At 48.0% G+C, this 12,331-nt stretch overlaps 1 protein-coding gene across 1 annotated transcript in view; it reads right to left on the bottom strand.

Annotated features, from left to right (window-relative positions):
* b3gat2 (beta-1,3-glucuronyltransferase 2 (glucuronosyltransferase S)) overlaps positions 1-12,331 on the bottom strand; it is a 186,027-nt gene that overhangs the window by 1,779 nt on the left and 171,917 nt on the right. The window contains exon 3 of the mRNA XM_038800675.1: positions 2,815-2,963. Coding sequence (XP_038656603.1) covers positions 2,815-2,963 — 149 coding nt within the window. The remainder of the gene's footprint in view (positions 1-2,814; positions 2,964-12,331) is intronic.

Raw genomic sequence — 12,331 nt, 5'->3', positions numbered from 1 at the left:
ATTTTGAATGCCTCCATTAAATCTATATTCTAAGGAGAACACTCCAAATCAATCTATTTAATCTTGACCTAGGATTCTATTTTGTAAGAGGACTAGTTACTTCAATTATCTATCTTTGTGTGTCAATTGAGGTCCAGTTGGTAGTGCTATCACCTCTGAGTCAGAAGATTTGTGGGCTCAAATCTCACCCCAGGACTGGAATAAATAAAAGCTGAGTGCACTACTCAGGGAGTGATGCACTGTGGCCTTTCAGAATCGGCATTAAACCCAGGCACTATTCTAGCCTTCGGCAGATGTTAAGGATTCCAGGACACTGTTTTGCAGAAGAGCAGGGGAGATATTCCTGGTGTTCTGGCCAACATTTATTCCACAATCAGCATTACAAAAAACAGATTATCTGGTTATTATCAGATTGCTGTGTACAAATTGCCCGCCACGTTTCCTGTATTCCAGAAGTAACTACACCCCAAACACTTCATTGGCTACATAGTGCATTGAAATGGCTGGTGGTGGCGAAAGGTGTTATATAAATGCAAGTTTTCCTTCCTTTAAGATATAATTTTTTATTGCATAAAGTACCTGATGGCCCCTTCTCCTCCAGCCTTTGTTGCAGTGTGATTATGGGGTGGCCTAAATGAGTTTGCGCAATTAACGGCACATATTTTTCATTCATTCACAAACTCATTTTAAAAGGTGGGAGCTTGATTCTAGTTTCTCAGTAAAGCAATTGACCACTCCCAGGAGAAATCTGGCTGTCATCTTTCCAGTTCAATATACTGTTGAATTAATTCACAATGGTTCCTTCATGTTCAAATCAATTAGGGATGATCAGGCAAATTTTAGGGAAATGTATTAGGAAATTTCTTGGCATTCAGCCCATTCGGATCCTGTAACAAATTTCCAAGCAAATTTCCATCCCAGACCCATTTCTGTCTACTTGGTGCTTAGGTACCTACTCTCAAAACCATATCCCTTCTTCTTGTGGATTAAAACTTGTACCTCCTGCTTCAAATCCAGGATTTCCCCTAATGCCATTTCCCCTAGTCTTTGTATGAAAGTAGTGCCCCTGACCTAAAAGAACTTGCTCCCTGGCTATGGAAACTTTCGCTCTTTAACTTTGGGGCCTCACGGTAGCATGGTGGTTAGCCTCAATGCTTCACAGCTCCAGGGTCCCAGGTTCGATTCCCGGCTGGGTCACTGTCTGTGTGGAGTCTGCACGTCCTCCCTGTGTGTGCGTGGGTTTCCTCCGGGTGCTCCGGTTTCCTCCCACAGTCCAAAAGATGTGCGGGTTAGGTGGATTGGCCATGCTAAATTGCCCGTAGTGTAAGGTTAATGGGGGGATTGTTGGGATACGGGTTACGTGGGTTTAAGTAGGGTGATCATGCTCGGCACAACATTGAGGGCCGAAGGGCCTGTCTGTGCTGTACTGTTCTATGTTCTATGTTCTAATACCGGTCCAGCAACAAATCTAATTTGTTTGTGTGAAACATCTATGCAATTGAAAGTTATCAGCACAACTATAAAGCAACTAGATGTACAAAATTGCGAGGGGCCTAGATAGGGTAGACAGGAAAGACCCGTTTCCCCTAGCTGTAAAGGGTCAATTACCAGGGAGCATGGATTGGTAGAAGGGTTAGAGGAGATCTGAACAAAAACCCTTTCTGCCAGAGGGTGGTTGGCATCTGGAATTCACTGCCCAAATTGGTAATTGAGGCGGAAACACTCAACTCATTTAAAAGGTACTTGGATCTACATTTGAAATGCTGTAACCTGCCATGGTTGCAGACCAGGTGCTGGAAAGTGTGATTAAAGTCAGTGGCTACTTTCCCCTCTGTTTTGGACCGCCCAGGCACGATGGACTGAATAGCCTCTTTCGGAGCCTTAACCTTTCTACGGGTTTATGGTTCTACACCTGCATAAACATATTGCATGTTGTGCAGTTCAGTTCAAAATTGCAGTTCGGACTTTTAGATAATGTGGCTGAATGCGTCGAACCTCAATATGAGGCAAATATATGTAGAGGCCAATAATGGTAAAAGTACTTTTGTAAAATATATGCATTGACTGATGAACTAGCTGCAAGCTTTACCTAAGAGGATGGGTTCAATAGCAAATATGGTAGAAAACGGTTACCTGTATCGCAAACATCTTTTCTCATCACAGGCATTGAATGTCTTTCCCTATTCTCACTACCCCTCTACCAATTCTGCCTTCGTTTACAGTGCTAGTTCAGTGCTGTGACCCTACCATTGTGTGGAGATTGACTACTGGACTGATTCCCATTTGGAATATTGTGAGCTGGTTTGGCCCCTGTATCTAAGGAAGAATGTGCTGGCCTTGGAGATGGTCCAGAGGAAGTTCGCAAGAGTGATCCCGGAATGAAGGGCTTGTCATATGAGGAGTTTAGAAGGATGAGGGTGGGGGTTGTGGGGGGGGGGGGTGGAGGAACCTTATTGAAACTTACAGAAAACGAAGAGGCCTAGATAGTGGAGATGGAGAGGATTTTTCCATGAAGAGAACCCGTGGGCACAGCCTCAGACTAAAGGAACAATCCTTTAAAACTGAGACGAGGAGGAATTTCTTCAGCCAGAGGGTGGTGAATCTGTGCAACTCTTTGCCACAGAAGGTTGTGGAGGCCACGTCACTGCGTGTCTTTAAGAGATGGATAGGTTCTTGACTAATAAGGGGTTATGGGGCAAAGGCAGGAGAATGGGGATGAGAAAATATCAGCCATGATTGAATGACTTGATGGGCCAATGGCTTAATTCTGCTCCTATGTCTTATGGTCTTATGATGGTGACAGCTGGGTCATACCTTAGTGCAGTTAGAAGCTTTTGGCTCAAGTTCTTGGACAGTGGTAATTTGTTTCAGGAAGTCTGATTCTTGCATTCCAGGCTGCGATCCGCTTCGCTTGAAGACAGCTTTGGGATGTGATAGAATAACTTTCAGATTCACCGCAAATCCTATTTGAAAACAAAATAAGTCTCTTAGTCTATTCTGATGTGTTCACATCCACTAGAAATCCTTCCCTGAAGAGTTGGTTCTGTAGCTCCTTTTACTTGCACAACACTAATTTGCACAGCAGCTGATCAGCAAACCGCTATTTTGAGTGATATTCTGTGCATGCTATCTAAAAGACATCGGGGGTCAAGTTTCTGTTTGTTTACAAAAGCAAAGGACTGCAGATACTGGAAACCTGAAGTATAAACAGAAACTGCTGGAAAAACTCGATAGGTCAGGCAGCATCTGGAGAGAGAAATATGAGTTCATGTTTCAGGTCAATGGCTCTTCCGAACGTGAAAGTTTATCAAACTGTTAATTACCTTAAAATGACACTCGGCGCGCACCCGCTAGTTAGCACAATCACACCAAAAAAGAAAATATTTACTGATGTGGACAACGATAAAACTATGAAATGGTTCAGTATGGTTTTTCTGAGTAATTTTAATGATTTTTAAATAAGATTACTCACGTGTAAGGGCACCCTTATTCGAAAAGCTTATTTTTGGTTGCTTCTGGCTTTTTTAATAAAACTGAACCAGGTTATCACTTAAACACACAAAGGATTTTTTAAAAAGGAAAACAAAAAGAATAGACCGTGCTGGTTTGCGGAAGATTTTATCTTTGTAATTAGGCAAATTAATTTTAAGGAAAACTTGATGCGAAATCTAATCAGTGTAATTTCAAGTAAAAGTTCGGCTCAGTTTCTGTATTGTCCGACTAGCTAACTGACTTTGCCTAGTCGCTGGGCAATGCCGATCATTTGGTAAGCACATGGTCGACCTGCAACAAAGCAAAGAGGCCTGTGGCTCTATTGTTTATGTCAGGCATTGTCAAACTCGGGGGTGGGTCGCGAGCAGGTGTCGGGAGGGTCGCAGAGCCGTCCTTCGCGACGCTCCTGATCGCACAAATCTGCGTGCAGCAGCCGCAGCAGCAGGCTGTTAATAATGCCGGCTACAAGGGGCCTTCAAAATGGCCGCAAACATTTTTAAAAATGCGGGCGCACTGCGCATGCGTACCCGATCATCGGCACGCATGCGCAGTGCGGCTGCTTTTTAAAAAAAAATTGGCCACAGCTTTTTGTTTTACAAGTTCGGGCCGGTTTTATTCATTTATTTTATTCATTTTATTTTTATTTTTTTACAATTTCAGGGGGGTTTTATTTGATAAAATTTTACAGGAAGAAAATGCAGAACTTTAGACAGATGGAGGCTCCATACTTTCCGACACTGGAAGGCTTCACTTTCATCCAACAGGGTCCATTGGAGGAGCGTGTACGAGGGCCAAAGGGACCCAAAACCATTTCCTCCATTTTTGTCAGCAGCAAACAAGGTAAGAGAAAATGGTGGGTCGAGCAGGTCGGCCAGCGTGGGTGCGAAGGTCGACCGGTTGGTAATAATGGGTCCCCAGAAAAAAAGTTTGAAGTACACTGGTTTATGTTGCCTGCAGAGGGAGCAATAAAAGGCACCTGTTTGGGCCAGTGTCAGTGGGCACGATTTAACTAAAAGAGAACAAATTCCCATAGCGAGCGCATTTATCCGCGCATTTCCCAGCATTCGCAATGCCACAAAACACTTGGCTATAAAATGCCCCCGTGTTCGGGGGCCTCGGCGGGGTGCATGCAGCCAAGGCCGCACAGTTCTGTGCACTGAGGAGCTCCGCTTGCCGCAATAATGGCAGACCGATCTAGAAGCCCCCGGACCCCCCCCCCAAAGCACTTTGGGAGGGTCCCCGGAAACCCCCCCATGCACCCCAACACCCGCGTAGGGCACCACCAGCCTGATTGGCAGTGCACAAAAAATGCTCATAGAGCACATTGGCAGTGCCACCTGGGCACCGCTGGGCTGGCACCCAGGTGGCATGCCAGGGTGTACAGGTGGTGCCAGGGCACCACTTTACCTAAAGAGCAAGCACCTGGTGGCCTCCAATCTCCTGGGAGACCCCCATGAGTTTTTTTTTCATAAAAAATATACTTTATTCATAAAATCTGTAATAAACATTACAAAACATTTTGAATTATCTTGACTGTACATTTCCATCAAAGTTACACTTTCCCTTGACTTTCTTCCATTCATGATGTGGAGATGCAGGCATTGGACTGGGGTGAGCACAGTAAGAAGTCTTACAACACCAGGCTAAAGTCCAACAGGTTTGTTTCAAACACTATCTTTCGGAGCACTGCTCCATTCACCTCATTCACCTGAGGAAGGAGCTGCGCTCCGAAAGCTCGTGTTTGAAACAAACCTGTTGGACTTTAACCTGGTGTTGTAAGACTTCTTACTGTTTCTTCCATTCAATTGGGATGACATTACACACATATCCCTCTTTATGTTACAATTCTTTCTTAAATATTTACATTGCTTTGTTTCTTTCATACATTGTGGTATTGAAGACCCGGACCGAGGGGTTTTACACTGTTACCCACCCCTCGGTGTACATTTGCTGGTGAGACCTTACACAGTGGTCTTTCCCCATTGCACCTTGGCGGCAGCTGCCCCAAGCTTGAGTGCGTCCCTCAGCACGTAGTCCTGGACCTTGGAATGTGCCAGTCTGCAACACTCGGTCGAGGACAATTCTTTGCACTGGAAGATCAGCAAGTTTCGGGCAGACCAAAGAGCGTCTTCCAGTAGCAGTTGATGTTTGTCTCGGTGTGTGTCCCTGGAAACAGTCCGTAGAGCACAGATGCCTGTGTCACAGAGCTGCTCGGGATGAACCTTTACAAATACCACAGCATCTCTCGCCAGACCCCCACGAGTCCCCGATTGTGAAGACCAGTGCTGAACGGCACTTGCCGACAGAGGTGGATCCCAATGCCTCGGTACCTCAGGAATTTGCACATTAAAGTGAGACTAGCTGTTCTGCTTGAATAATACAGATTTGCTCAAAAGTGAGGGCAGTATTTACATCGCTACCTCTCGTGGGATCACATTAGATCTCATGAGGAGTTGCGAGCCGGGTAGATCCTGGGAGCGGGGTCTCCCGGCTTTTATCGGCCATGCTGTGCCACGCCAAGCTGCTTCTCGGCCATTCGGTCACGTCCTGTATCTCCCAAAGCTGCCGTCTGGGTAACCATACAGTACTGTGACTGACTTTGGGATTACTGCCTCAATAAGCTAATAGAGGTAAATGAACCTTTAAAAATATCATAGCAAAGGACTTCCGGTGGCGTGAGCAAGACGCTCACAAAGCGACTCCCCGCAGGCTTTGTTTTTGATCCCTTTTACCTGTTTGTCGGGGGATTTTGGTGTCCAAACCCAGTTAGTTGATCTGGTGGACTTTCGCCCGCGGAGGCATGTAAGAATCGTCAACGTAGAGGCCCAATGAGGAGAAACCCCAGGAAGGTAGCCTGTCAATAGAGCTGAAGCAAAGAAGTTGGCTGCTGCACCCATTACATTAGGCACGCTGGCTGTTATAATGGCGGAGGAGCAGGAAAAATTCGGCAAACAGAAGGATTGGCAGTGTGAGAGTTATTTTGAGCAGCAGGGCAAGGTGATAAAGGAATCATTTAAAGCCACTGTTTTGAGGAGGCTTTGGGCCCGATTTGCGAACAGTTAGCAAATGCCTTTAATGGGGTGAAAGTGCAAAGTGAGACGTTGAAGGGCGTGGAGGAGGTCTTGCCGCAGCATGAGGATCGGTTTGCCTCGCTGGAAACGAAGTTGCTGCTCGTGGCGGAGAGCAGCAAGGACTGAGATTAAAAGTGGAGGATCTTGAGAACAGGCCGAGGCGGTTGACCCTCGGGTTGGAGGGACTGCCAGAGGCAGTGGAGATCTCAGAGCAGACCGAGTAATTTTCAGAGATGTTCCCTCAGCTGGTGGGGGAGGGGGGGGGGGGGGGGGGGGGGGGGGGGGGGGGGGGGTCTGGCAGAAGCAGAGGCCGAATGAGCCAAGCCGGGAGGTGAGCTACACAGCTACCAAAGGAGAGGATCTTGGAGTGGGCGAAAAAGATCCGAAATATTGACTGGGACAGGCACACGGTGCGGATATATCAGGGCGTTGGGACTGAGCTGGCGAAGAGACGTGCCCCTGAAGGCAGGTTCGATACCCGGCTTGGGTCACTGTGCGAAGTCTGCACGTTCTCCCCGTGTCTGTGTCACAGTCCAAAGATATGTGCGTTAGGTGGATTGTCCATGCTAAATTGCCCTTAGTGTCCAAAAAGGTTATGTGGGGTTACTGGGTTAACGGGGATAGAGTGGAGGTATGGGCTTAAGTAGGGTGCTCTTTCCAAGGGCCCATGCAGATTCGATGGGCTGAATGGCCTCCTTCTGCACTGTAAATTCTATGATTCTATAACAAGGGTGTGCGATTCTGGATGGTGTATCCAGCGCGTCTGCAGGTGACAATGGACGCAAAAGATTATTTCTTCTATATGCTAGAGCTGGCGGAGACCTTCATCAGAGAAGAAGCTAGGACTGGTCTGAGGAGAATTGTTTGGGACTCTGTGTTTGTGCAGTGTTTTTGTTTTGTTTTTGTTCTTTGGGTGTTGGGGCTGTCAGAAGGAAGATTGTTATGTTCCTTGGAGGGGAGAGAAGCTTGTTAATGTTGTTGGGGTTTGGATTTGTTGGTTTGGGAAGTCAGTCAGCAAGGGTTTGAGGGTTGGTGTTTTTGGGATGGTTTTGGAGGGGGACCCTGAGCATTTTGCCAGTGGGAAGGAGAGAGGGTGGCGAGTGAACTGGAGTGGAGTTGGGCTAGGTTAGGTGGGGCGCAATGGGTCTACTTGTTTGTTTAATTGGGGGGGGGGGGTGGCGAGGTTGTGACAGGCAGTCTGCGAGGCTGGAAGGGAGGGGTGGGAGGGAGGGGAGGACTAGCAGTGACCAAGTTATTCTCTTTGTCTCACCCTAGGGATGGGGCTGGAAGCCATCTTGGGTGAGCCTGGGACCCAGGAATTTGTTCAGGAGTATTGTCTCAGGGTGGCGATGGCTGACTCGAGGGATGGGATGAGAGACCCCCAACAATCTTGATCACCTGGAACATGTACCTCTGGCGTATGAAGAGGGCAAGAGTTTACTTTCCATTTAAAGAGCTTTGGGCTGATGTGGTGTTCTTATAAGAAACTCACCTGCGAGTATGGGACCAGACCAGGTTGCACGGAAGGTCTAGGTGAGCCAGATTTTCCACTCTGGGTTTGACAGTGGGGAGGAGTGGGGCGTTTTAGGTCAGCAAGAGGGTCCGTTTCCAGGTGGGAACGGTTCTGGTCGATAAGGAGGGTTGCTATGTGTTGGTTACAAGTACACTGGAGGGGAAGGCTGCGGTGTTAACGTGTACGCCCCGAATTGGGACGGATGCTAAGTTTATGGGATAGTTGCTGGCTGCAATTTCAGAATTAGATACACATCAATTGATCTTCGGGAGGGGATTTTAATTGCGAGTTGGATCCGAATTTGGATCTCTCCAGGCGCTTCAGGGATGGCAAAGGTGTTAGCCGCATTCATGAAGGAGACAGGCGTTGTGGGGGATATGGGAGGGCGGAGCCGTAGTGGTTTCCGTACCCGAGGTTTAAGGAGTTTGTTTTTTCCCCCGGTACACAAGATGTATTCGAGTGTTTACCTTTTTGGCATGAGGAGGACTCTGCTCCCTGGGATGAAAAATGCAGAGTATTCGGCAGTGGTTATTTCTGATCGTGCGCAACATTGGTGGACGTGATGTTGGAGGTGGGTAGGGTGCAGCAAATGGGATGGAGGCTGGATGTGGAACTGATATCGGATAGTGGATTTTGTGGGAAGATTTCTATGGCCATAAAGGAGTACATTGAATTGAAAGAGGACGGGACGGTCTTGCCCACTACTTTGTGGAGGTGTTAAAGGCAATGACTGTGGGTGGAGATCATCTCGTACAAGGCACACATAGATAGGGAGGCCAGGAAAGAGAGTCAGGAGCTGGTGGATGAGATTCTGGGTGCAGATCTGGAGAATGCGAGTTGCCCGACGCCGGGGTAATGGGCACGCAGGGAAGAAGCTGCAAGTGCAGTTCAACCTGATGTCCATGCGCCGGGCGGTGCGCCAGCTTAGGTGCAAAATAGGGTGGTGTATAAATAAGGGGAGAAGACCAGTCATCTGTTTCTTCATCGGTTACGGTGGCAGCAGACCACTAGGGAGGTTGTGCAGGTAACGGGAGCTGGGTGGTAGGTATGCCTGTCCCAGAAAAGGTGAACCGAGCGTTTCGGACCTTTTATGAGGGACTTTATAAGTCGGAGCCGCCAGAGGACGAGCAGGTGATGGGAGAGTTCTCTGTGTGTTTAGAGTTCCCACAGGTGGGGGATGAATTGCGGGAGGGGTTGGAAGAGTTCCAAACAGCTTTAGAGAAGATGAAGGCAGGGAAGGCCAGACAATTTTCCAGTAGAATTTTTACAGAAGTTGGCCCTGTTGGTGTTGGGGGATGTTTAATGATTCACTGGCCGGGGTTCTCTCCCAGAGACGTTGGGATAGGGGTCCATCTCCCTCCTTCTGAAGAAGGAGAAGGACTCCACAGAGTGTGGGTCGTACTGCCCGATTTTGCTGCTCAATGTGGATGCAAAGCTTTTGGCTCAAGTCAGCGTTGATGTTGGAGCCCTGTCTCCCGGGGGTAATGGGGGAGGATCAGACAGGCTTTGTGAAGGGCAGAAACTGTCCAATGTGAGGCGAATACTCAACTTAGTTCTTACACTGGCGGTGGATCTGGAGATAATCGTGTCGCTGGACACAGAAAAAGCTTTTGGTAAGGTTGAGTCGAGCTATCTTTTTGCGGTTCTGAGGAAGCTTGGGCTGGCTTCTCAAGTTTGTATCGTGGGTGCGGCTGTTAGACGAAGCTCTGTCTGCTAATGTGCGCACTAACACCATGGGTTTGGGATCATTTTGGCTGCATGGGGGGTGAGGCAGGGGTAACAGATGTCTCCTCTCTTTGAGTTGGTGATCGATCCATTGAAGGATTCGGACAAGTGGAGGGGAATTGTGAGGGGTGGAGTGGTACACAGGGCCTCCCTGTATGCAAATTACCTCATGTTGTACTTAAGAGATCCAGGGCCAGTTACGGGGAATATCATGGGTATATTGAAGAGATTCAGCTCCTACTCAGGATATAAATTAAACTTTGGGAAGTGCAAGTACTTTGTGATTGTGGTGATCCACCACTGTGTAATTGTGTGTGTGCCTGTATTAGGGATGTACAGCAGTACCTGTATTACAGGTTCGTCGGTAGCCCCTGCCGGCTAGCTCCGCCCACAGGGAGCCGTATAAATATGTATGAGTTCTCCTGAGCTGCCATTCTACCAGCTGCAGTCGGAGGATAAACATCTCACTGTAATAAAGCCTCTCTTGTACCGATTCGAGTCTTTAAGTGCAATTGATAGCGCATCAATTTATTACAGTGAGATTTTCCGCATCAAGGACATCAGGATAAAACTAGATCGCTTGCAGCTGGATCTGCAATCGCCGAACGCCAGAAAAGACTTTAACCACTGGCTGGCTTGCTTCGAGTCCTACATCACCTCAGCGGACCCCGCACCGACGGAAGCTCAGAAAATTCAACTTCTCTACTCAAGATTGAGCTCCAGCGTGTTCCCGCTGATACAGGACGTGCCGAATTACGCACGCGCCATGGAACTCCTTAAAGAAAATTACGTCCAGAAGAAGGACACTCTGTTTGCAAGGCATGTACTCGCCACTCGCGTACAACTACCTGGTAAGTCGATTGAAGACTTCTGGTGGGCCCTTATCCCTCTAGTACGGGACTGTGACTGTCAGGCCGTCACGCCCATGGAACATCTCATGGTAATAACGCCTCTCTTGTACCGATTCGAGTCTTTAAGTGCAATTGATAGCACATCAGTGTTTGCCCCTTCGGGGGAGGGGGGGGAGAAGCTGCAGTTCCATCTGGCTGGGTTTAGTTTCCAGTATCTGGAATCCTGGTGGCTCGGGATTGGGTGCAGCTTTGGCCATTGCACTAGCCTGCCAAGCAGGCTCAGGGCAGGTCTGCAGAAGCCTCCCATTGTCGCTGGCCGGTCGGGTTCAATCATTAAGCTTTTTTTAAATTAAAATTTAGAGTACCCAATTATTGTTTTCCAATTAAGGGGAAATTTAGCGTGGCCAATCCACCTATCCTGCATATCTTTGGGCTGTGGGGGCTGAGACCCACGCAGACATGGAGAGAATGTGCAAACTCCACACGGTCAGTGACCCAGAGCACTCATTGAGCCTGGGACCTCAGCACCATGAGCAGTGCTAACCACTGCGCCACCATGTTGCCCTGGGTTCAATCCATTAAGATGAATATCGTGCCGCAATTATGGTTTTTATTTCAATACCTCCCAGTGGCCTTACCCCAACCAGCTTCTGTAATCCCGACCAGCCCTGCAAGCAATGCACCTTCACGATGCACAGGTGGGTAGCTGTGCAGCAATCAGTCACGTACCACTCAGCAACAGGTCACGCACAAACCGTGCTCCCTTTAAGATGTGTGACTGGAGCCATCTTGGAAGGACTGCAGTGCAACAATCAGGCTGCACACAGCAGAGGAAAATTAGAGTTTCTTGCAACCAGGGATGGGAAATTTTCACCATTCGGCGAACTTCTGACATTAGTGGTTTGTAGATCTGCCATTTTCAAATATATATTCCAGCCTTAACGGACTGCTATGGGCTTTAAAATAAAATCATGATCCTGTTGGTCAGTGAGAGCGGGAACTGACTGCAGAGCAGTGATTGGAGGGGCAGTCAACCCAAGAAACACAGCTGCTCCCCCAAGTCAGAGGGCACTAGTTTTCCCGCTCTCTCGGGATCCAGTCCCTGAGATAGTCAGAGCTCGTGAGCATAACCAGTGCAAACACCATGTGGTCGTCAGTAAGTCTGGTCAGGCTAGCATTAAGTCTCCAGTCAAGTCAGCATAGTGTCAACCCACAGTTGAACATGTAAAATAGTTAGATGTTAAATAAAATCGTGTTTCATCTCATCAAGTGTTGGAAGTCTGTCTCTCGCTGCACTGCATCGAACGCAGTCCACATCGACCCAACCTGCCCAACACATTTGCTTCTTCAGCTCTTCCAATACAGATTTCCTCCTTCCCTCTCGCTGTTTTTTCAGAGACCGAGGGTACGATTTAACCACCGCATTGCACCCAACTTGGATCTGAGCGCACCGGTTAAATAGTGGGAAAGGTCAGGGCGGCACAGTGGTTAGCACTGCTGCCTCATGGCGCCGAGGTCCAGGGTTTGATCCCGGCTCTGGGTCACTGACCGTGTGGAGTTTGCACATTCCCCTTGTTTGTATGGGTTCCCCCCTCCACAACTCAAAGATGTGCAGGTTAGGTGGATTGGCAACGATAAATTGCCCCTTAATTGGGAAAAATTAATTGGGTACGCTAAAT

This window comes from Scyliorhinus canicula, chromosome 6, assembly GCF_902713615.1.
Source record: "Scyliorhinus canicula chromosome 6, sScyCan1.1, whole genome shotgun sequence".
NCBI classification, from domain to species: domain Eukaryota; kingdom Metazoa; phylum Chordata; class Chondrichthyes; order Carcharhiniformes; family Scyliorhinidae; genus Scyliorhinus; species Scyliorhinus canicula.
This window is presented reverse-complemented; position numbering and strand designations above follow the sequence as displayed.